Here is a 24,311-nt window from a genome sequence, read left to right as displayed (position 1 = left end):
CCAGCCTCCACTTCAGAATGTCAAGTTCAACGGTTCCTTTCCTGCAGATTCCTTTCCCTCGCTCAGACCTTGAGGCCAGCTCAGCAGACCTCGACCGTGAGTGCTCAGCCCACAGCACAGTCGGGACCAGCATTCGTGGGCCTCTAGCTGGAGGGGAGGCCAATGGCCTCTGCAGAAGCCTGTCCCACATCACTCTTGGTGGGATGCTCTCCGGACAACTTCGGACCTGGGAACATTTGCAATAACATTCCAGGGATTAAGTTGCAGTTCAGTTGATGGATTGGCTGGGGGGGACGTCTAAATGCTCTGAAAGTAGATGCAAAAATCTTAATCTATGCATTTTTCTTGGGAAAGGCCTTCCAAGGCCTTTCATGAGAGACTTAAAATGCTTCACAACCCTAAAAAGGTCAGAACCATGGATTTGGTACAACCCTTACTCTTTCCCCTTTAAAAAGTCATCCCTGGCACACGCTCTTTGCAGAGGCTGTCCAGTGGACTCCCGGGATATCTCTGTGTGGAGAAAACAGCAGGGGGATGCACAGGGAGCTGATTTCTCTATGCTTCTCAGCACAAAAATCACTGAGATGAACTTGATCAGAATTTCTGTTTGGGACGGAAGATCCAGCATGTCAGAGCTCAGAAGCCATTTAGCCTGGAGGGCCCGGGGTGAGAGTGGGTCAGGACGGCTGCAACCCTGCCAGGCCTCGTGGACTCCGGTCCTTCTGGTCTGGGCTTACGCAGCTCCCGCCTTGCTCATACCACGCCCCCCACCCCGGCCAGGTCATGTCCCCCAGGGTGGGACGGCTTTGGGGCTACTCCATTCTCTGCCCATTTAGCTACCTAGCCTCTCTGCTTTTCCAGCCACTACCCCGTTACACAAGAGAATGAACTAGGGCCCAGAGGAGGAAAAGCAACTTGCCCAGGCTCAAACAGAGGCAGGTGAGAACCAGACCCCATGACCCTCGGACACTAGTCGGGTGCTTTTCCCACGGCCCCACGTGGCCCTGAGCTCATCAGCCGAATACCCGACGCAACGACGTGACACGCCAGCCTCCCGCACAGAGGTGCAGAGCTGTGCTCTTGCTTGGTGAGCACACATCCTTTGGAAGCTGCCTTGCAGCGGATTATTGGGGCCCCTGAGGAAATACTGGCTTGAATGGAGATGAATCCCATACCCACCGCCACAACTTTCTCCCGGTCGGGAATGTGAGACTGAACCGAACCTCGGGCTGAAAGTGATCCTGAGCCCTGGCCCTGTGCCACCTCCCTATTGGGTTCACAGCAGTGCCTGCCAGGCCCACTGGGACTCCTGGCCCCTCTGCCTCATCACGCAAAGCCAGCTCTGGCCTCTCACGGGTGGTGGAATTGTCCCCTGGGTCCTACTCCGCCCAGCATGACTAGGTGGAGCGGGAAGAATTAGCCCAAGGCAGGCAGTGCAGGCAGAGGGCACTGGTCTCCTTTATTGATCATCCGCGGGGGGCACCTCGGCACTGACCGGGAAGCTGGAGGAGAAGCAAGCGGGCAGCAGGTGGGGGCAGGGAGACGCCCGCCCTCATTTCCAGTCCTTGAAGAATTGCTTGAAGATGGGACTCTCGCGGCCCTGAGGCAGAATCTCCACCTGTGGGATCAGCAGGGGAGGAGTCGGGCTCACAAGGTTGCCACCTCTGCCTCTGCCGGGGAGGGCCGGAGCCAGGGAGGAGGGTGATGGGCACCAGGCCCAAGTCCATATGCCATGCAGGCCAGGGAAGCTTCCCCAGATAAGCCAGGAGACGAGAAAGATTACAGGGACGCGGGCTGAGAAAACAGATTGCTTCGAGGACTCAGGTGCGGTTTCACAGAGGCACCAATTATACATGAGCCTTATCAGGTCCCATCAGGTTGACCTGTGGTGTCGCCGAGCTGGGATGAGCAGGGGCAGAACCAGCTAGGGACCTCGGCCCAGAGGAGATGCACAAGCCCCAGAGGTGCACCCGACTTGCTGGGCTCCCGGGGGAGCACTGCCCAAACACCCTCTTAGAAAATATCATGTATTGTAAAACTTGGAAGGATTGAGAAGGGCTTTCCCGCTGGGTGGGTCTGGGAGGGAGGCCTGACTGCTTCCGACTGTGCCCCAGGCTTTCCCGCCCTTCTTGTCCAGTCTGAGAGGCAGGAGGCCAGGGAAGAGCCCCAGGAGGAGGGTGCTGGGGGGAAGGGAGGCTCCTCACCTGAGTGTTTGGGGCATACCGCATGCGGGCGATGAAGTCCTCAGCCACTTGCAGGGCCGCCTGCCGTTCCTTCTCGTTAGCTTTGCGCCCTGGATCGTAGGGAGGAGACCTTTTTTTAATTTCTTGGCCGCTCCGCGAGGCTTGCAGGATCTTAAGTTCCCCGGCCAGGGATCGAACTAGGGCCCCCAGCAGTGAAAGCCCAGAATCCTAACCACGGGACCACCAGTGAATTCCCAGGAGGAGATTTTGTAAAAGAGAAGCCCACACCCCACTTCTCTCAAGGAGACTTAAGGGAGTTCAGAGAATAGCTGGCTCCTTTTAAAATAAATGGACCAGGAGGCACTAAGAACACTCAGGGGGCTCTTTGGAGGGGGGAGGTTAGCCCCTCCCAACCTGGCAGCCCCAGATGAAAACTGCCCTCTGCCCGCTCCAATCATCAAAGCCTTCTGCTAGGGCCAGGGCCCTAGGGATATTCAGGGAGAACTAATGTTTCCCTGGCATCAGACTCTCAGGCCCCTCTCTCCCACTCCAGGGCCCCTCGCCTTTTGAGTCTGTCAACTGCACTGTTATCAACTGTTGTTTTGCAAAATGCAACTGGACAAAAAAAAGGATGTGATTGACTGTAATCTTACTCCCACAAAGCCAGATGCCAACATCGGCCTAATAGTTATGCCAACTAAGAGCCGATAAAAAGGGAGAGCAGCGTCCTCCCTTCCTGCCTGCAGGCAGTCCCTTTAACCAAACTGCGCTCCAGCTGGAGGTGCTTTTCCAGAGAGACAATGTTGTGAACTGTGGCTGGCTCTCCAGCCAGGCTATGAAAATCTAGTTAGCGACAACGTGTCTGAAATTAATGTGCTGCATCCTTCCTTTGTGATTACGAAATACTTCTCTTCCTTGCTCCCAAGTTTCCTGTTTCTCCACTGGTTTCTCGGTTCTTTTTTTTTTTTTTTAAATATGCATTTGTTTGGCTGGATATCTTCGTTGCTGCGTGCGGGCTCTGTAGTTGCGCGTGCGGGATCTAGCTCCCTGCCCCAGGAGCGAACCTGGGTCCCCTGCATTGGGAGCGCGGAGTCTTAGCCACCGGACCACCAGGGAAGTCCCAGTGTCTTGGTTCTTTGCTTGGGGTTAAATACACTTCCGTGGGCATCTGGGAGCACCACGCCCACCCCATTGGGTCTGTGGGAAGGTACCCAGAGGCAGGAGGGAAAAGTCAGCCCCAGAAGCACAATGCTCCCCCACCCGACCGCCTTACTTCTTAGAAAACTGCCCTACTGCTTGCCACTCCTGGCCCTTCCCTGAGGCAAGAGTGTTCCTGCCTAGTAACTGCCAAGTTAGAACACCTAACGTTTCTCCATCCTCCTGGCTGGGAACTTCTCTTGGCCTTGGTTGACCCCACAAATATTTCTTGAGCACATGCTATCTCGTCAGGACACTAGAGACCATATGGTTCCTGCTTTCAAGAGCTTTATAATGTGGGCAGGGAGGTGAGACACGTTCAAGAAAAAAGACAAGCACAGAGAAGTGAGGAGGTTCCCAGTACCGCTCAGAGACTCAGAGGTTTGTTACATTTTCAGAGTTGGATCTAGCAAACAGGCTTCCACACAACAGTATTTCATTCCCAGCCAACCCAATCTCTTGGAAAAACAAGTTCTACCAGTTCTCTACCCACTGCAAAAGGTGGGATTTCATATCTAAAATCGATCTCTCACACCCCAAGGCAGAATGGCAGAATCAGAGGTCCTAGCAGCCAAAGGCCTAGGAGAACTCTGTGACAGTGGCCCTCAACACGCAGTCCCTGGACCAGCAGCAAGGCCTGGGAGCTGGTTAGATGTGCGAATTCTCAGGCTCTGGTACAGACCTCGTGCATCAGAATCTCAGGGGTGGCTTCCAGCTATGGGTGTTAACAGGCCCTCGGGTGATTCGGAGGCAGGCTAAAAGTGCAGAACCCTTGCCTGGGCTGGGCGCAGGAAACCCTGAGAAAACCCACAGCCGCGGAGGCTCCCTGAGTCAGCCGTCTCTGGGTCGGCTGAGCCCTCCCGCGGGAAGCCTTGCCCGGTCAGCGGCTGCAGGGGTCTCAGGCTGGGCTGCAGAAGCCACACGTACCCTTCCAGATGTAGATCTTGCTGCAGAGCCCGTTGTCCAGCACAAAGCAGTCATCGGGTATCAGCATCTCGAGGGCAAAGGGGCTGGAGTCGGCCACCTTGGTCAGGCTCATCTGTCCAGTGGCATCAGAGACCTGGGGGAGGATGGGCAGTGCCGTGTCACCTCCTCCCCGCTGCGGCTCCACCCACCGCCCCAGGCCACGCAGCAGACCGGAGGTGGAGGAAACAGGACAGGCAAATCCTGGGCGACCCCCAGCCCTACTTCAGGCGCAACCACCGCCTCACAGTGCCCCAGAATTCATGGAAGTTAAGTAGACTCCCAATTACGAGTGAAGGTAAAGAATCCCACAAAGTAAAGCTCAGCGTGGGCTTGTTTCAAACCTCCTTCTCCAAGAACGGGCCGGAAGCGAAGTGGCATTCATCTCCTCCAGCACCCGTTCACTTCCCATCCTACCCTCGCTCCAAGCCCTGGATAAACCACCCTGGTGCCTGGCCCAGCCTCCCACTGCTTTCTCCCCTCCTTTCAGCCCCACAAGCACCCAGGCTCGTACCCCGCCTGGTCCTAGGGCAGGCCCGGGGCGCCCACCTTATACAGAGCCGCAGCCTGGGCGTTTGTCTGGTCAGCTGTGAGGTCTTCCTCAGGGTTGCCCTCCTTCAGAGCGGGCTTGGGGCCCAGGACCTGCAGGGGTCAGGGCAGGCCACGTTTCCAGGGATTCCTGGGCACTCAGCCTGGACCTTCCCAACCCATCACAGCCAGGGCCACCGCCCCAGTGGGACAAACTCTGTCTGCACAAGGGCGCCGGGCAGAGGTGGGGAGGGCTAGGTCCTCCTGCCCGGCCACCAGTCCCTCCATCCCGAGGGGTACTTGACTCTGAATCCCACCAAGCCCTGAGCAGCACCGCAGATGCCCTCACAGCCCTCCACCCATCACCCTCGTGCCCCCAGCTGATCACTGCCCCTCTCGGTGGCTTCCAAGCAGAGCTACCCTCCCCACATCTCTCAACCTGGATCATGTCGACAGGCTCCTCTCCATCGGTGACGATCTCCACCTGGGCCTTGCCCTGCCGCTCGCTGTCCCGAATGGCCAGCGCCAGGTCCCGTGCCTTGTTACGCTCCAGGATGTTGGACTTTGCACCACACCAGGTGAAGATGTTCTGGAGGGAAGTGGGGAGGCACGGGTTAGAGCCAACTGCCTGCATCCTGCCCTTCACAGGGTCCGCAGAACTGCCCTCTGAGGCAAGACGATCGAAGACAATCAAGAAGGCAGAGGGGGGGCTTCCCTGGTGGCGCAGTGGTTGAGAGTCCGCCTGCCAATGCAGGGGACACGGGTTCGTGCCCCGGTCCGGGAAGATCCCACATGCCGCGGAGCGGCTGGGCCTGCGCGTCCGGAGCCTGTGCTCCGCAACGGGAGAGGCCACAACGGTGAGAGGTCCGCGTACCATAAAAAAAAAAAAAAGGAAGGCAGAGGGGAACCAAGGCCTCTCTGGGCACGGGAATGACAGTCTTTGGCAAGAGCGATTCTCTGCCCCGCATCTTTCTCCACATTACTTGGGTCATATATTGAAACATCTTTATCTTGTTTATAATCTATCTTCCTGACTAGAAAGTAAGCCTCCTTAGGGCATGAGTGTTTTGTTTTGTTTGGCTTGGCCCACTGCTGTATGCCCAGTGCCAAAACAGAAATGGGCACATCTTTAGGCCTACAATAAACACTTATTGAATGAATGAATGGGTGAATGACATCCCTGGGCCCAGTATCTCACACACCTCTGCACCCCCGCCAGGCACGGCCCTCATCACCCCTCCTGAGCGGGTCCCCTGCCTCTATATCTCACTGCTTCCAGTCCTCCTTCCAAAGAGCATCTGGGTTGCTCTTCCTGTCCCAAATCTTTAGCACGACAGATGCGGTCCAGACCCTCAGAGAATCAATCTCCTCCCGCCCTGGATCTCAGCTCCTTAGCAATTTCCACTCCCGCCGCTCCTGTTCCCACCCTGGGTCCCGGTCAGGCTACATCTTTCCCTGCTGTCCACATGCATGTCTGCACCCTTATCTGTCTCAGTGCCTAGGCTTACCCATCATCTTCGCCTGGAAGGGCATTTCCCCTCCGTGAGGGTCCAGTCAAATGGCGCCTCCCTGGGACAACGGCTTGGGCTTGGGCTAGAAGGCCTCTCCCTGCCCCCAGCTCCCCCAGCACAGGCCACTGCCCCTAAGAGGGCCCTCATCATCTCCTGCCATGGGTTACAGCCAGTGACAGGCCCGTCTTGGCTGCCTGCCCTGGGTGAGCAATTTGTGGTCCCCAGAGCAGACACATAGATTCACGGAGGGAAGGGATGAGCGAAGTGATTAACGCATGGGCTGGGAGGTGGCTTAACTCGGAGCTACAAAGGCTCCAGGAGTAGGAGAGAGTAGGCTCCAGTGTTAGAGGCGATGGCCAGACAGCAGAGGGAGGTTTCTGTCCTAAGAAATACAGGGATGTCTTGTAATGGCTGCAGTGACCCCACTTGGAATGGGCTTATAGCTTCTCAGCCCCTCTCCCTTTGCCCTGGCCTCCTGGTCCCTGACCTTTTAAAACACAATGCTGGGGCTTCCCTGGTGGCACAGTGGTTGAGAATCTGCCTGCCAGTACAGGGAACACGGGTTCAAGCCCTGGTCTGGGAGGATCCCACATGCAGTGCAGCAGCTAGGCCCGTGAGCCACAACTACTGAGCCTGCACGTCTGGAGCCTGTGCTCCACAACAAGAGAGGCCATGACAGTGAGAGGCCCGTGCACGGCGATGAAGAATGGCCCTCACTCGCCGCAACTAGAGAAAGCCCTCGCACAGAAACGAAGACCCAACACAGCCATAAATAAATAAATAAATAAATTTAAATCATATGGGCTTCTAAGAAGACCTCTGCCTAAAAAAAAAACCCCACAATGCCAGGGAGTTCCCTGGGGGTCCAGTGGTTAAGACTCAGCGCTTTCACTGCTGTGGCCCCAGGTTCAATCCTGGTTGGGGAACTAAGATCCCAGAAGCCTCAAGACACGGCCAAAACACACACACGCGCACACACACACACCCACACACACATACACACACACTGCCAACACAGGTGGGTGCTCAGTCAACCCTGCCTACCCACCTGGCCCAGGTCCAGGATGAAGCAGTCCCCTGTGTTGAAGCTGTCCCAGCTCAGTGCCCGCTCGGTGGCACGGATGTTCTTCTTGCCCTTCACCTGGTAGAGTTTCCTGATGGCAGCTGGGGTGGCCCCTGGCGACGTCTTGTGAAATGCTGACTCCACGCCGCCTTCCTGCAGCCCAGATGGCCAGCCTGAATGGAGGCCCGAGCACTCCACACCCCATCCCACTGGGAGGCAGGCAGAAAGGTGGGGAGGACCCAGCCCCGTGTGGGTCTGGGACTTTTGCAGGGTAAGGGCCAGCTGGAAGGGGTCCCGACTCTGAGAGCAGCCGCAGGTTGGGGTACGGGAGGTGGGCTCTAACCTGGTACTTAAGGCCACGTGGGAAGTAGCTCATGAAGAGGTCGGACTCATTGCCCTGTACCTCTCGGTGCTGCACAGGCCGCTCCCCAAGCAGGGTGTTGAGGTGCACGGCCAGCACGGCGCAGGCCCCCTGCTCATCCCGGGACGACTGCTGGCCTGGGGCGAGTGGGAAGTGGCAGGGCACAGCCCGTGAGACCCTTGCCAGTCCCAACCCCTGCCCGGGCCAGTCCTCCCACCAGTCCCCCCAGCCCTCTCTTACTTACCTATCCACAGGTGCAGGTGGGAGAGCTCTTCCGGGCCATTGTGCAGCACTAGGTAGGAGTCTCCCGAGAAGAAGATGCCCTGGTTCTCAGGGGCCACGGGAACCGGCTTCAGCTTCTCCACCCGCCATACGTGCAGGCCGGGATCCTGCACCGAGGCTGGGAACGGAGAGCCACTGCGGGAGGGGGGAGGGTTGGTGGTGGCCGAGGCCCACAGGTGGTGGAGGAGATGAGCAGAGAGACCTGGGCAGGCCTGGGGACTGCGGTGTGGGGGTGAGGAGGGGCAGCCCTCGGAAGAGAAGAGGGGAGGGGTGAGGGGAACGGGGTGCATAGCCTACCTCTGGGGGATGGGTGAGTACATGCTGTCTCCGGATCTGGAAAGACAGAAGAAGCCATTATTATTACAAATGTCAAGACAACCAGCCTTTCTTTTTTTTTTTTTTGCGGTACACGGGCCTCTCACTGTTGTGGCCTCTCCCGTTGGCAGAGCACAGGCTCCGGATGCGCAGGCTCAGCGGCCATGGCTCACGGGCCCAGCTGCTCTGCAGCATGTGGGATCTTCCCGGACCGGGGCACGAACCCGTGTCCCCTGCATCGGCAGGCGGACTCTCAACCACTGTGCCACCAGGGAAGCCCCATGACAACCAGCCTTCACACTGGTCTGGGGAGGTCCTTCCGGGTGGCCAAGTGCTTTCATACTCAACTAATTCGTCTCCAACAGCTCAAGAGGAGATTATCCCTGGCTCCATTATGCGGGCAAAGAAACTCAGGCTCAGAGAGTCTAAGTCCCAAATCACGCAGTGACTAGTAAAAAGCACTAGGAGTCTCTGGCCCTGGGCCAGTGTCTTCCCCTTGCTGTGACCTCTCCTGCTTCCAGACTCCTAACTCTGGGCATTGCATGAGGCTGGGATACATCTCTCTAAGCAATAACTGCTTATATTTGAAAAGTCTAAAGTCAATGACTTAAAATCAATAAACCAAAAACCAAAACAATAGAGAAAATCAGTGAAGCTGGTTTTTGGACAAATCAATAAAATTGATGACCCTTTAGACAAACTGATTAAGAAAAGATGCAAATTTCCAACACAGAAACAAAAGAGATGACCATCTAATATCTATTAAAGAAATTGAAATTGTACTTAAAAACTCCCCCGCCTCCAAACAATTCCAAGTCCAGATAAATTCTACCAAAAACTTAAGGAAGGCATAATACCAATTCTACACAAACTCTTCTAGAAAACAAGAGAGCACTTCCCAACTCATCCCATGCTGCCACCATTTTCCTGATATAACAAAACCAGATAAATATATTATAGAAAAGAAAATTAGACCAAGATCCCTCATGAACACAGAAAAAAAATATTAACAAAATTTTAGCATATGGAGTTCAGAAATATATAAAAAGATAAAACATCATGACTAAACAGGGTTTACTCCAGGAATGCAAAGTAGGTTTAACATCTGAAAATCAATGTAATCCACCCTATTATCAAGCCATATGAACAAACATAAAATCATCTCAGTAGATACAGAAAAATTATTTAGAAAAATTCTATATCCATTTTTGATTAAAAAAAAAAAAAGCTTTTAGCAAACTAGGAATAGAAGGGAACTTCCTTAACCTGATAAAAGGCATCTACCAAAAGCAAACAAAAAAATCTCAGAAAAACAAAAAAAGCTACAGCTATCATTAGACTTAGTGCCTTCTCTAATACTAAACTCCCTCCCTAGGGAATTTCCACCCCCGCCCCCCGTTCCCAGGCATCAGCTATCACTTCTTTTTTTTTTTTTTTTTTTTGATTAATTCGTACTGGCATATAGTTGCTTTACAATGTTGTGTTAGTAACTACTGTACAGCAAAGTGAAATCAGGTATTCGTATACACATATCCCCTCTTTCTTGGATTTCCTTCCCATTTACGTTACCACAGAGCATTGAGTAGAGTTCCCTGTGCTATACAGTAGGTTCTCATTAGTTATCTATTTTACACATAGTATCAATAGTGTATATACGTCCATCCCAATCTCCCAATTCATCTCACCGCCCCTTCCCCCTTGGTGTCCCTACGTTTGTTCTCTACGTCTGTGCCTCAGGTATCACTTCTGTATGCCCAGCTCCCCTCAAATGCCAGGATGATGAATATCATCTTTATTCTGTAGGTCAGTAAGAGCAACCTTTTTTGGACAGAAGTTATTCAGGGAAAAAACAAAGTGCTAAAGGCAAGCATTTTTAAAAAATAGTATCTTTTAAAAAATTTCACAAGTGTAGTAGCCATGGCTTCACTCACTCTTTCCTACGTTCCCATGACTAGAGGGTTTCTTTCTTTGGCTGCAAATGCAGAGCCCACACCAGCAAGCACTGCCACCCAGTTCATGCTGTGCCGCTAACAGAGAGCCCCAGTGGTGCAAGGGAAGGACCTGGGGAACTTCAGGGTTAAAAGGCACCATTAGGAGACTCTTGGGGCCTGGGGAAGCAGGAAGGGCAAAGGGCAATCTTTGGGGGATGGACGGGAGAGCAGAGGATGTTGAGTCTGAGTAGGAAACAGATGGGGAAACAGGAGCAGTGGCCATGGGTGTAAAATACCAGGTGAAACTGACTTTCCTTTTCCTTCCTAACTTAAAACATAGCTGAACAACACTTCCCCAAGGTAGAGGGGAGGCAGCGAGGGGGAGGCTTGGAGGAGGGAACCTTTAATGGTTCTCCATCCCACATAGGGTCACATGTTGTGCCCACATCCCCTGTAACGGACAGCTCAGCCTGCGACTCAGGCCTGAAGTGGTGACGTGGCCACCCCCAAGACCAAGCCAGGGAGGAGAGCTCGTGGACAGAGATGGCGTGAACAAGTGGGCCAACTGTCAGCTGTCTACCGTTTTTTTTTTTTTTTGCCGTGTCACACGGCATGCAGGATCTTAGTTCCCCATCCACCGATCGAACCGCGCCCCTGCAGTGGAAGCGTGGCGTCCTAACCACTGGACTGCCAGAGAATTCCCATATTTTTTTGTTCTGTGTCCCGACCTGAGAGCTCAGGCCATAACTCAAAAGCAGGCAGCCCACTTGCGGGGCTACAGGCCTCCAAGAACCAGTGCAATGTTTAGGTGAGAGGGGTTGGCGGCCTGACCCTCATCACTTTGGCTTTCCAGCCCGGCCGCCGGTTAGAATTACCTTGGGATCTTATAAAAACATCGAGGCCCAAGCCTGAAGATTTTGATTCCACGGGTCTGGAGTGAGGATGGGCATCTGCATTTTGAACTATGTTCTAGGTGGTTCTTATGCTGCCAGTTAACTCTGTCCAGACCAGCATCTCACACCTGTCTGCATATCAGAGTCATCTGGGGGCTTTAAAAAAATCCCAATGCCAAGGCCAGTTAAAACCAGACTCTCGGGGCTTCCCTGGTGGCGCAGTGGTTAAGAATCCGCCTGCCAATGCAGGGGACACGGGTTTGAGCCCTGGTCCGGGAAGATCCCACAGGCCGTGGAGCAACTAAGCCCGTGCGCCACAACTACTGAGACCGCGTGCCTCAACTACTGAAGCCCACGTGCCTAGAGCCCGTGCTCCGCAACAAGAGAAGCCACCGCAGTGAGAAGCCCGCGCACCGCAACAAAGAGCGGCCCCCGCTCGCCGCAACTAGAGAAAAGCCCGCGCGCAGCAACGAAGACCCAACGCAGCCAGAAATAAATAAGTAAATAAAATTGATTCTTTAAAAATAAAAACCAGACTCTCCAGGGTGGAGCCCGGATGTCAGTGCTGGAGAAGTTCCAGATGACTGTAAAGATGCCCACCAGCCTTCTGCTCACAGTTCTGCCCCGCAAGCGCCCACTGCCATCGGCCTGTCACTCCTCTCCCTCCAGCTCCTCTGCCCAAGCCCACAGCTCCTCAGCTTCCTCAGTGTGAAGCTCCACCTCACATCCATCCAAGCCCCACCACCCCTCTGGGCCCATTTCAAGCCGCAGCCATCTGAGGAGGCTTCTAGGACACTGGGTGGCCTCGGCCTTCTCTGGGAGTTCTCCCAGCCCTCTCACCTAGGAGCACACCCTTCATTTCCTGCTTACAGGCTGTCTTGGAGCATGACCTGACCGCTCAACCAGAGCAGGGGACATGCCCGGTACTCCTGCATTCCTTAAGCAGCCCACAACAGGGTCTATTCAATTCCATTCAGGGTCTATATTGGGAGCTTGGCACTGGGCAAAATGAGGGCGGAAGGGCACAGAAATAAAGAACAGCCCATGCGAGTCTCAAGGTCTAGCTGATGGGGGTGGAGAAGCAGGAAGCCATCACATGCAAGGGACCGCAGCCAACCTACCCTACGTGGGGAATGTCACAGAATCACAGATGCTGGCATTAGAAGGAGGCTTAGTACCTAGTTAATCCTCTTCCACATCTGCCTCCCAACCCCTACATCCCTCACCATCCTCTTCTCCACCACTTCCAGTGATGGGGAACTCACCACCTCAAAAGGCAGCTGCTTCTGTCCCTCTTACGTTAAAGCCTTTACGCTTTCCCACTCTGCCACAGTGTGCTGGGTTATGGGCCTGGCCATCTCCCCAACTAGACTATAAAGGCCTTTTGAGGAGGAGGCATATTTTGCCCTTTTGGATCGAGCTGGAACCTTACACTGTGCCTGGAACCCTGCAGGTGCTCAGAGAATGTATTCGATTAACTGGACTTTCTCCAGTTATTAGACCAGATGGAGCCTAAGAGGTAGCACAGGAGGGCTTCGCTGGTGGCGCAGTGGTTAAGAATCCACCTGCCAGTGCAGGGGACACGGGTTCGAGCCCTGGCCCAGGAAGATCCCACATGCTGTGGAGCCGCTAAGCCAGTGCACCACAATTACTGAGCCTGAGCTCTAGAGCCTGCGAGCCACAACTACTGAGCCCACATGCCACAACTTCTGAAGCCTGCGCGCCTAGAGCCCGTGCTCCGCAACAAGAGAAGCCACCGCAATGAGAAGCCTGCCCACCGCAACGAAGCGTAGCCCTGCTCACCGCAACTAGAGAAAGCCTGCGTGCTGCAACGAGGACCCAATGCAGCCAAGAAAATAATAAATATAAATAAATAAATTAAAAAAAAAAAAAGAGATAGCACAGGAAAATCAACAGGCAGGAGCAGCCCTAGAGGCAGAAAGCAGAGGCTAGGGGTAGGGGCAGGATGTTTGCCCTGCTGGCTGTCCCAAGGTCCTGACTCAGGAAGGAGCCGGGCTTTGAGGACACACTGTGAAGTGGGGGGGTCAGTTATGCAGACCTTTGCGGCAGTGCTTGCCAGCTGTCAGAATGACAGGTCCTCCCCGCTATCTGTGCCTTCCTCAGATGCCAAGTCCACTGATTCCCAACAGGTCCCTTCACCGCACAGTCCCGGTTTGCCCTTAGGTGTGAAATGCAACAACCCCTACCCTTCTCCCCTAGAAAGAGAAAGGGGTGAGTGTCAGCACTTGAAATGACACCAGCTCCTCCCAGCCTGGAACCTGGACATCTGCAGGAGCTGCTGGGTCCAGAGGCCTTGCCTGGAAGCTCTTCGGCCAGTGTTCTCTCCCTTGACACCAAGCAGGACTCCTACCCTTTCCTGGCTCCACCTTCGCTCCCGCACCCACCCCTACCCTACCCCAGGCAGCTGGCTGGACCGTGGGCTGGGGTCTTCTTGAATTTGCAAAATAATGGACCGTGCCACCAGTGGTTAAGACTCCACGCTTCCACTGCACAGGGCACGGCTTCGATCCTGGTCAGAAAAAAAAAAACGGACCGTGCCACACAGTTTAAATTCAAATGTGAGACCTGCCCACCCCCACCCCAGCCATTCCAGCCCACCTATCTACCATCACGCCACCATCCTGTCTTAGGAACAAGTATCCTCAAATCTGAATGCACCTCCAGGCTGGCTGAGGACCTTCAGGTGTCCGGTCACTCAGTGCGGTGGCCTCTGTCAGGAGGTTGGGCACCACAAGCCAGGACAAGCCCCGGCCCAGGAGTTCCTTGTCCGTATGCGGAGCCCAATCCACCCGTTGCCCGGGCAGTTGAGGCTCCAGTGACTGGAAAGGACGGCAGGTGGGGTACACCAGTCCTGGACAAAGCGGCTTCCAGAAACGTGAGCCTCTGTTTCTGCCCTCGCCTGCCCACCTAAGAGAGTCCCGGCCAGCCCATCCCCCGCCGAGCCTCCCTCCACTTTCACCTCTCCACGCAGCTCTGCTTCCTCCCACTTCTGCTTTTCAGGCTCTGCTTCCTTCCAGCCAGCCCCCCCCCACACACACACACACACCACAGCCTCTCCCTTCCCTCTGCTATCTCCTGATATTCCCACCCATCGACCCCACCCCTGGCCTCCTTCCCCAGCTGGTGCCGAGGGCAGGAAAGGGTAGACTGTGCTGGGCGGGCAGGCAGTCCCTGACGGAGGAGATCGACATAGGGGACTAGCAGGGAGTGCGGCCAGGCTGGCTCCTCAGACACCCCCATTGGGAGGTGGAGGCGACGCCAGCTTGGAGTCCCATCACAGTGGGCTCCACCGGCTGCAAGCCAGGGCTGGCAGCTCTGAGTCTGGGACCTGCGAGGGAAACCACAGGAAAGCCAAGACTGCCTACGTTCCCCGCTCACTGGCCTGAGGCAGGCACGTCTGCCTGGCCCCAGCCTCTGGTGGGTTAGTCACATTTCCTGGGTAGGGTCACTGGCTCTGAACCACTTTTTCCTCCTTCTCGACTTGCCTTCCTCCTCGCCTGAATGCATACATTTGATCTTTTTTGTTGCCGTTGTTAAATCTCTGTTCCCGGGGAGTGGCTGAGGCCGGGAAAACATTCTTTGCTGTGTCCCGCATGCTGGATGCCTCTCAGATCTACCCTTGCTCAGCTTCTCACTCACCAGATGTTGACTGTCACACAGTCTCGGCCCAGGGTGCTCTGAGGGACAGCAATAAAAATAAGCCTGGTTCTGGCTCAACCCAGGGGCCATCTTGCCTCCATCACATCGTAAGGCCCTGGAGCTAGTCTGGTCCAACTCGTTTGTCCGCTTTCCAGAGGAGAATATGGAGGCCTTGAGAGCACAAGTGACTTGCCTGTGATTACACAGGGAGCACGAGACAGAGCACGGGAAGCTTCCATGCCCTGTGGAATCCGTGCAAGAGGATGCAGCGGAGTCCAGAAATCTGTCCCACCTGTGCTGGACACAGGCCAGGCCTGGCCCAGGGTTGATCAACAGGCTAGTTAGAGACAAGGCTCAGCCTTCAGGGTCAGGCCCCACCCAGGGGGCAGCAGTGGAACCGAATCAATGCATGTGTTAGAACTTCTGGACCAGAACGAGATAAGTTGAATGTCTTCTTCAAAGAACACAAACGCTAGCTGGCACCTGAGTGTCTCCATGGCCTTAAAAAGAGGGTCTTGTCCTCACGAGAGCCATTGGTTGGGCAGATAACGTGGCAGAATGGAAAGAGTTGGACAGTTTGGCTACTTACTGGCTCTGCTTCCTCCTGCAAGTGACTTAACTTCCTGGAGCCTCCCTGTGCCCTAACTGTAAAAGGGGCATGAAGACAAAAGTGAAGATTAAATGAAATGGTATAATTAATGAGCAAATTATAGACGCTCAATAAACCTACATGGATTTCTCTTGCCAACACTGAATTTACCATGGGACCCCAGCACCTCCCGAAGCAATGCCTGAATTCCCTCTCCCTTCATGGTTTAGCAGAGGGAAGGGATGGAAAGTTAAACCCCAGATCATCTCTCCGCGCCCCGCCCTCGCCCTCGCCCTGCCCCACCCCGCCCCAGCGAGGTTCGTCGATTCTGGTCTGCACTGGGGCAAAACCCGGGTGGCTCTAGGACTCTGGACTCCGCAGGGCACAAGCATGAATGGGAGTCACTGCTCTCTCTCCACACTGGAGCCTCACCTGGCTAAAAAGGTGTCCCCATCACCAAGGGGGGGGTACGGGGGGGCGGGGGAGACGTTTGCAAACTAACAGCGAAACAGAAGAGCAGGTCAGTTAAATGAGTCTAGGACTTTCTAGCGCCTTGGAACTCTAACAATAACTAACGTTATTAATCACATTATCTGGTAACCAGACTCTAAAAGCTGTTTTTTAACAGGCTCATTTTTCCTCCCTCTCCGGTCTCCCCAGCAGGTACGCTCAATTTATCCCAAATGTAGGAAGATAAAGCATCTCTTTAGCACTGACTCACCCCCTCCCGCCCCTCCTTACGGGAAACGAGGAGACCTGACTAGACACGCGGCTGCGCCCCTAAGAGAAGAAGGGGGAGCCGGGCGCGCAGACGAGGGGGCCCGCGACCAGCTGAGCCCCTCCGACCCCTACAGGGGGAGCCCAGGCGCCGAGTGGTCAGACCCCAAGCGCTACTTGCCTGCCTGCGCCCTGCTGACTTGCTCCGGCCACTGTCTCTGCCGCCCTGCCCTGCCCTGCCTCCCCTCCCCGCTCCCGCCCCCGACGTGAGCGGCTAAAAAAGCCGCCCAGAGTGAATCAGAGGGAGGGGCCCGAGCTGGCTGGGGCCGCTGCTGAGCCCGCCCCTCGCAATAGTCGTCTCCCCCTCCCCCCACCACCCCAGCCATGGGGGAGACTCGGCTCTGAAACGAACCTAGAAGTGGGGCGGGTATTCGGGAAACTAACAACAGTACTCTGCAGAAAACTTGGCGAGAGCAAGGCAGCATTCACAACCCACTCAACTGTTAAGATTTTTGGCCTGGATTAAGCTGTAACAGCTACTCTTCCTTAAGTGCTTACTATGTACTCAGTGCTGTAAACGTGACTTCGTTCAGTCTTCACAACTATTTGTCATTATGCCGCTTAATAGATGAAGTCTCCCGGAGGCTCAGAGAGGGTAGGTAACTTGTCCAGGGTCACACTGCTAGTTCAGTAGCAGAACCAGGATTCTAATCTAGGCTGGTCTGGCCTCAAAGCCGGTGCTAGAACTGGAACTCCTCACCCTTCTCGGTTTTTTTATTATTATTCTTTATTTTTAATTTTTTTTGGCTGCATTGGGTCTTCGTTGCTGCACACCGGCTTTCTCTAGTTGTGGTGAGCAGTAGCTGTGGCGAGCAGGGGCTACTCTTCCTTGCAGTGCACATGCTTCTCACTGCAGTGGCTTCTCTTGTTGCGGAGTACGGGCTCCAGGCGTGCGGGCTTCAGTAGTTGTGGCGCACGGGCTTAGTTGCTCCGCGGCATGTGGGATCTTCCCAGACCAGGGATCAAACCTATGTCCCCTTCATTGGCAGGCGGATTCTTAACCACTGCACCACCAAGGAAGTCCCACCCTTCTTGTCTTTATTCAGAGGAAAACAGGCCAGCCAGTGTCTCCGCCCAGAGGCTAGGCCTTCCGGAAGTGAGGACAGCAAGTGGTCCACACTTCCATTTTTGCTTCTGAATGGAGAGAGCCCTGCACAGGAGGCAAACCCCGGCAAATGTCAGCTGACAAGAGGCATCAGGATTAGGACGTGGCCCCTTGATGCAGTGGTAAGAGGACTTTTCCTTTCTTGGGAAGCAGCTTGGAAAATTCCAACCAGCATGACTTTCTCCAAGGCCCACTGATGGGGCCTGGGGTAAGGGAAGCAATTTAAAGCCTGGTTCTACTCCTTTCCACCTGGACAACACTGAGCGACTACACTCCATTCCTGAGTAATGCTTAGAAACCGCCCCACGTGTCCACCCTCCTCTGACCAACTGGTCACCTACAGACTCAGCCTAAATATCCCTCCTCGAAATGTGCAGTAATCCCTGACCTCCTCCTTAGTCCTCCCTGGGTGCTCTGGGCATCAGGCCACTGGGCCATCTGAGTCTTCAGACTCCGTGGGAAAACTTTTCAGCCATACCCTGGGAGCAAAGATGGAATTATATCCATGGGCCACCTAGTCAACCCCTGGCCCGCTTCTGGACAGCTGAGCCCCACCAGGACCCTACTAGGCATAGTGTATGCTATGCTATGCTATGCTAGGCAGAGCATTTCCACTTTCTGCATTTTTAAGGTAAAATTTACAGTGAAAATCACAAATCGTAAGTGTGCGTTTGAATGCGTCTTCACATATGCAAACACCCATGCAACCCACATCCCTACCGAGATATAAAACACTTCTACCACCCCAGAAAGTCCCCTCACCACCCCTTTCTCTCATCTGCCACGTGTGCCTTCCCCATCACACTGTTAGCTCCTCCAGCCCAGGGACCATATCAGGTCATCCTTGTGACCCCACCACCCAGCAGAGCATTCAGCAGGTAAGAGACACTCCAAAAAAAAATTTTTTTTTTTTTTTTTACTGAATTAACAGAGAGCAAACTCCTCAAATTCTAGCAGTGCCCTAACCTCTGTCACCTTGGGAAAGTCACTTAAACCTTCTGAACCACAGGTTCCTCACGTGTGAAGCAAGGACAATTACCCCAGCCCTCCTACCTTGAGGGCTTGTGGGGATCCAATGAGATGACCTATGGGAGACTCTTTGAAAAGAATAAAGGCCTAGACACGTGCAGCCTGCCATTATGATTAATAAACTCCTACTTCTAAAACAAACATCTGGCTAAAATAAACCAGGAGAGGAAGGCATCGGAGACTGACTTCCAGGCTTTGGCTACTTGGGCTCTGGCCAAGGTCTGCAGCCGCCCAAGATGGCCAGCTTTCTGGTTCTGTGCCCATAGACCCAGGCTATGGACTGATTTCCGGGGCTAAGAATTTCCTGAAATTGCAAAGGATTCTCCCTAAGTGAGTTCCCAACCTGGCTTCTCTAACTACCCTGCCATATGGCCCTCTCTGAGCCTGCTTCCCATCTGTAAAATGCAGCACTAGACGAGGAGTCCCTTCTGGCTCCTCTGACTCCAATCCAGAGGGGCAGATCAGGCTGACCTGTTGCATTTCCTCAGCCTGGGCGGGGCGGGGCAGTGGCGGGATGGCAGGGATCTGTTGCAATACCTGAAAATTCCAATATCACAGCTCCCCCAGAATATTCCTTTGAAGGCACTAACTCAGGATGCTGCGAGTCTTTTATTTTTTTTTAATGAATTTATTTTATTTTATTTCATTTACTCTTGGCTCCATTGGGTCTTCGTAGCTGTGCGCAGGCTTTCTCTAGTTGTGGCGAGCAGGGGCTGCTCTTTGTTGCAGTGCAAGGGCTTCTCATTGCGGTGGCTTCTCTTGTTGTGGAGCACGGGCTCTAGGTGTGCGGGCTTCAGTAGTCGTGGCTCGCGGGCTCCAGAGCGCAGGCTCAGTAATTGTGGCGCACCGGCTCAGTTGCTCTGCGGCATGTGGGATCTTCCCAGACCACGGCTTGAACCCATGTCCCCTGCATTAGCAGGCCGATTCTTAACCACTGCTCCACCAGGAGAGCCCACTGCTAGGCTTTAAGTTTGATCTGCAGTGAATTTTTCTAAATCATTTCAGCTTCTCTGAGGAAGAGCTGGGGGTCTGGATGGCCATATTTTCTGAATAAAGCTCATGATTAGAAAGTTTCTTTTCAATCACTGCTGGGTGCTCAGAGGCGTCCTGGATGGTGACACCCCAGAATTCCTTGGTGACCTGTTGGGAAAATAGGACTGTCCAGTACAGCATGAATGAGCGGGCCAGGAGAAGCTCTGGTGGAGTATTGTGGTGGCGGGGAGGGTACCGAGTGACTGGGGCAGGAGGGACTGGTCCCCAGGGAGGACACGAGAGGACAGGTTTACCCCCTCAAGGCCAGGGTCACATTGGGTCCTCACGCCATTGTAAGTTCATGATAAGAGCTAACACTCTTGAGTGTTGGCACTGTATGCCAGGCACTGTCCTTCATATGATTTTCTCATTTAATCCTCCCATTTGCCCTCTTATTATCCTCATTTTACAGATGAGAAAATGGAGGCCAAGTGGGGTCAAAATAACGTGCTCCGGGACTCCCTTAGTAAATGCAGAGCGAGGTGGTAGAACCCCCGGCCTCCCCTCCCAACTATCACTGTACATCACTGCTCTCCCGCCTCCTCTCCTAAGGCCCATCCTGCTCTCGGCGTTGAATGCTAGTGCCAGCTCTGAGTCCTTCACACATAAGGGGCTACCCCTGCTCATCCTCTAGATACTGGGATTTAAAATTTTTAAAAAAGTTTTATTTATAAAAATAGTACAGGGCTTCCCTGGTGGCGCAGTGGTTGAGAGTCCGCCTGCCGATGCAGGGGACACGGGTTCGTGCCCCGGTCCGGGAAGATCCCACAATGCCGCGGAGCGGCTGGGCCCGTGAGCCGTGGCCGCTGAGCCTGCGCGTCCGGAGCCTGTGCTCCGCAACGGGAGAGGCCACGGCGGTGAGAGGCCCGCGTACCGCAAAAAAAAAAAAAAAAAAGTAGTACAGGGTACTGATACATGCTACAACCTGAATTTTTAAACTACCATGCTAAGTGAAAGAAGCCACACACAAAAGACCACATATATGATTTCATTTATGTGAAATGTCCAGAATAGGCAAACCTGTAGAAACAGGACGTAGATCAGTGGTTGCCTAGGGTCCGAGGGGATGCGGACTTTAGGGGGTGACTGCTAATCAGTACAGGTTTCTTTTAGGGGTGATGAAAATGTTCTCAAATTAGTTTGTGGTGACAATTGCATAACTGAGAATATATTTAAAAACACTGAATTGCACATTCAATAAGGCTGTCAACAAATGAAAGGGCTCTGTAACCTATAAATGGTTAAGTCCTGGCTCGGCCCATTTGCACCCCACTTAAAAAAATTGTATAGAGAGGTTCCACGTACCTACGACCCAGCTTCTCCTAATGGGACATCTTACTTAACTACAGTAAGTGTAACTTCTCCTTTAAAGTGTGGCTCCTGAAGGCCCAGCACCTTTGCTCCAGTGCTTCAGAGTTCAGATAACACCTCACCCATGCCCGGGGCTTTACAGTTTACAAAACACCCCCTCCACACACAGCCCCTACCCCCAACTTGATCCTCAAAGCAAACCCGTGGGCCAGTGTCGCTCCATTTCTTGGTTTTCGTGGTCAAAAGAGTCCTTTTCCCTCCCTGGCCTCCTTCTGTAGGGTTGCTAAATTTGACAAAAATGTTATCTGTCAGCTCTATAGGGTAATCACCTCTAATGTGTCCAGCCAGTCCTGGGCGGGTCTGGTCATCATTTTGAGACACCATTGATCGCAGACTCTTAAGAACTGAAAGGGCCCTGGACTGTCGCCTAGTCCAGCCTTGCCCAGCAGGCCTGGGCTGGGCCTCCCAGGCCAAGTCCTCACTCTGGCTTTCCCTACCTTCCTACCCGGCCAGAGCGCGCCCATCTTCGTGCCTCAGTTTAGCATCTAGCGTCTTGTCCTCCAGGCGCCGGCATATACATCGCGGGGGCGGCGGACCGGGAGAAGGGCCAGGGGGAGCTCGGCTGGAGTTGCGACACCGCGCCATGTCTACTGTCCAGATCCAGGGCACGCGGGAAAAAGCAGGAATAAGGATGGTACCACGCCGGGCCCAGGTGGGACTCCCGACCTGCGGCCCCACCCAGGCGCGAACTACAAATCCCAGCAAGCGTGGGCCGCGGGGCGGGACCTCGGGAGCGGTGGCCTGCGATCCCTGCGCCAAGCCCGGGACCAGTGGGTCCTCGGGGGAGAGATTAGGAGGACAGAGACGCCACAGCGGACCTCGAAACACACTCACAGACACACAAACACACAGACACAAACGCGCGCACCGGCCGCGTTGGTCCCTCACCCACGAACTACAGATCCCAGCAGGCAGTGGGTGCGGGGCGGGGCTTCGGGGAGGGTGGTGCTCACGACCGGAAGTCAGCGTCTGGCGAGGTGGGCTTACCGGTGCGGGGTGTGGGCTCCCCTGCTGTGGGGAAGAGGGCCCTTCTTTCCCCGCAGGCTGGCTCCCGGCCCCCGCACACACTGCTCCACCGTGGGGTCGCCGGCCCGAGCACTTCTCAGCGATCCAGAGCCCCGCCCTCCCTTCCAGGCTGGGACTGCCGGGGAAGGGGATGGCCGGTGGACGCTTGGGCCAGCTGCCTTGGAGGGACGCAGAGTCTGCCTCCTTGACCCTCTCCTCCATCGCCTGGAGCGAACTCCCTTTTCCTGGAGCGAGGAGCAGCCCGGACCTTGAGGCAGGACTAAGCCTGTTGGGGTCTCTGTGTGGCCTGCAGGTCTCCTGGAGAAGCCCAGGGAAGGCCAGGGTCCTTCGAGTTCTGGGGTATAGGTCAGGATGTTCGGTCCACGCTGTGTGACCGCTCTCAGCGCCCTGCGCCCAGGCGTCAGCTTTATATGGCAGAGCCAGGTAACAGTGAGGCGCCGACCGGAAGTAATAACCAGGGCACTCTCATTCAGTATGCTGGCTCTCAAAGTGCTCACACCTCAGCGTCAAGCGCCAGGACTCTTGTCCTAACTTCCCGGGTCGCGTAAGTATCCACTGAGACACTACAGCAGGGACTTACCCAAGCCCTTCAGTGCCAGTCAGGAGCTCAAGGGTCCAGCCTGTCTGGTGGGATGAGCAGTGCTGAGGCCCCACTTCACCCACCTTCCGGGGCCAGGGCAGTCTCTCTCCTGAAGCCTCTTCTCAGCTGATTTCTGGCTCCCAAGTGAGGATTCAGGTTACACCTGTATCAGGAGCAGTGACACCACAGTGGCCAGCAACACATTGGCCTTTCCGTCTCCAGCCCCATTTTCAGAGTTTACACTTTCTGATCTGGCCATATACTGCTGTGACCCTGATCATCAAGGTAGATAGGAAAATACTTAGTTTATGACGGTATAGCCACGACCCTGTAATGTCAGTGAGAGTTTATTCTTCTGTAGTTGGGTGGAGACCAGCTGCTTCCTAGATATATTCCTAAATTTAATCTTGGAAAAATTAGAAACAACTCTAGAAAGGATATTCAAAGTAGAACGCCCAGATTCCCTTTGGTAACTGGAGTAGGGGTCATATGTACTGGTTAGGTGGTCTCTAAGCATGTCCATTGCTGCCTGGGAAGTTCTCAGAGGCTTGGTTTTCCAAGTATTTCTGTTAAGACTGAAAACAGTGGGGAAGGGTGGTTGGGAGGACAGATTGGGAGATTGGGATTGACATGTACACACTGGTATAGACTGGGAGATTGGGATTGACATGTACACACTGGTCTATATAAAATAGATAACCAACAAGGACCTACTGTAGAGCACAGGGAACTCTGCTCTATAGTCTGTAATAATCTAAATAGGAGAAGAATTTGAAAAGGAACAGATACATGTATATGTATAACTGAATCACTTTGCTGTACCTGAAATTAATACAACATTGTTAATCAACTATACTCCAATATTAAATTAAAATTTTAAAAAAAAAGACTGAAAGCATTTTTGCCCCTTTCCTGTTTGCCCATTTCTGTTCCTTAAAAGAACCTAATTACAGGAGTGAGTTCACTAGGCAATTGAAACTAACTCCTGACTTATGCTCTAACCTGTTGAGTCTTTTCCTAGATAAGAAGAATAAAAAATTAAGCAGTTAAAAAATGACTAGCTCTCTCTCCACAATTGCCCCCTTAGCAATCCTGCAGGCAGATCACACAGGCAAGATCACACCTGAAGAGTCAGCCAGTCTGCACTCAATGGAGAATGATGCAGAACCCAACCTCCTGCCTCGATGATTCACTGAGATTCTTCCCCCTCATTTTTCCCTTTAAAAACTGTCATGACTGAGCAGAATCTTTGGAGTTGGTCTCTGGACACGAGTCTACTTTCTCCCCAGATTGCCCACTCTTCTGGTTAAAGCACCTTTCCTTTCTACTGACACTTGCCTCTCAAATTATTGGCTTCTGAATAGGGAGCAGCCAAACCTGGGTTCAGTAACCAGACAACCAGCTTTTTGTTAAGTAGCCCCTCTGCCCCTAGAGACGAGAGATAGTTACCATAGAAACTTGGAGACAGCCCTTGCCCCATCAGTGCAGTCTTTATAAGAGCCCATTCTCTCCTGCATTCCAGGACTTAGCACCAGACTCTTGAATCAGTAAGAGCCTGTGTGACTTGCCCAAGGATATGCCAAAGCCATTTAATGCCTATCCCTGCTTCCTGAAGATCCAGCCAGCAGGGTGCAGTTAAAGTAACAGGGCAGTGTTATGAAGTCATGACGGAAAATGTGTCTAAGGGTAAGGTGCCCCAAAAGTTGGGTTCTTTCCCCCTCAGGGCCTTGGGAGCGACTCAGGAACATATATATTCTATACTTGAAAGTACCTGCACCTATACTGGTTACACATCCTGAGGCAACAGCAAGATTCCCATTTGGGGAGAGATAGCCTTAGCGCACGAATGCTTTCAATAAAAGTTTGTTTAAACTGGCATTTAAAAACCATAAACAAATTCATTGTTTTAGTAACA

The 24,311-nt window shown here is 53.7% G+C and overlaps 3 protein-coding genes across 10 annotated transcripts in view; 1 reads left to right on the top strand and 2 right to left on the bottom strand.

Annotated features, from left to right (window-relative positions):
* Window positions 1-1,434: 1,434 nt before the first annotated feature.
* On the bottom strand, window positions 1,435-22,414 carry CAPG (capping actin protein, gelsolin like). Of its 8 annotated transcripts, XM_049696015.1 has the most exons (11): window positions 16,371-16,427; window positions 15,477-15,528; window positions 8,386-8,421; window positions 8,051-8,223; window positions 7,789-7,943; window positions 7,431-7,598; window positions 5,311-5,460; window positions 4,893-4,985; window positions 4,308-4,440; window positions 2,205-2,293; window positions 1,435-1,618 (listed from the first exon to the last, which is right to left on the bottom strand). In XM_049696015.1, exons 3-11 carry the CDS (start codon window positions 8,406-8,408, stop codon window positions 1,553-1,555), a joined length of 1,050 nt encoding a protein of 349 aa, XP_049551972.1. In that variant the 5' UTR covers window positions 8,409-8,421; window positions 15,477-15,528; window positions 16,371-16,427; the 3' UTR covers window positions 1,435-1,552. The 8 variants fall into 8 exon arrangements, with proteins under 8 accessions (XP_049551972.1, XP_049551974.1, XP_012389130.1 ...); XM_049696017.1 differs by lacking the exons at window positions 15,477-15,528; window positions 16,371-16,427 and adding an exon at window positions 22,397-22,414; XM_012533676.3 differs by lacking the exon at window positions 15,477-15,528 and having other exon boundaries at window positions 16,375-16,459.
* Window positions 17,306-22,017, bottom strand: LOC117201981 (uncharacterized). The gene is made up of 2 exons (XM_033431394.2): window positions 21,236-22,017; window positions 17,306-19,527 (listed from the first exon to the last, which is right to left on the bottom strand). Exons 1-2 carry the CDS (start codon window positions 22,015-22,017, stop codon window positions 19,470-19,472), a joined length of 840 nt encoding a protein of 279 aa, XP_033287285.1. The 3' UTR covers window positions 17,306-19,469.
* The window catches only part of SH2D6 (SH2 domain containing 6), a 17,712-nt gene continuing 15,143 nt past the window's right edge, over window positions 21,743-24,311 (top strand). Inside the window, 1 exon segment of the mRNA XM_049695682.1 lies at window positions 21,743-22,360. The gene's annotated coding sequence lies outside the window, so the exon portion shown is untranslated.

The sequence above is a fragment of the Orcinus orca genome, chromosome 13 (genome assembly GCF_937001465.1).
Source record: "Orcinus orca chromosome 13, mOrcOrc1.1, whole genome shotgun sequence".
Classification (NCBI taxonomy): Eukaryota; Metazoa; Chordata; class Mammalia; order Artiodactyla; family Delphinidae; genus Orcinus; species Orcinus orca.
Note: the sequence above shows the minus strand (reverse complement) of the source record. Positions and strands in the feature narration are given on the sequence as shown.

Coding starts and splice junctions, on each gene's coding strand:
- CAPG (XM_049696014.1), bottom strand. Junction 5,461..7,430: donor TCATCCTGGACCTGGGCCAG/GTGGGTAGGCAG, acceptor ACTTCCCTCCAG/AACATCTTCACCTGGTGTGG. Junction 1,619..2,204: donor GGTATGCCCCAAACACTCAG/GTGAGGAGCCTC, acceptor CTGATCCCACAG/GTGGAGATTCTGCCTCAGGG.
- LOC117201981 (XM_033431394.2), bottom strand. CDS start 22,017: ATGGAGGAGAGGGTCAAGGAGGCAGACTCTGCGTCCCTCCAAGGCAGC. Junction 19,528..21,235: donor GATGGGCGCGCTCTGGCCGG/GTAGGAAGGTAG, acceptor TTTTCCCAACAG/GTCACCAAGGAATTCTGGGG.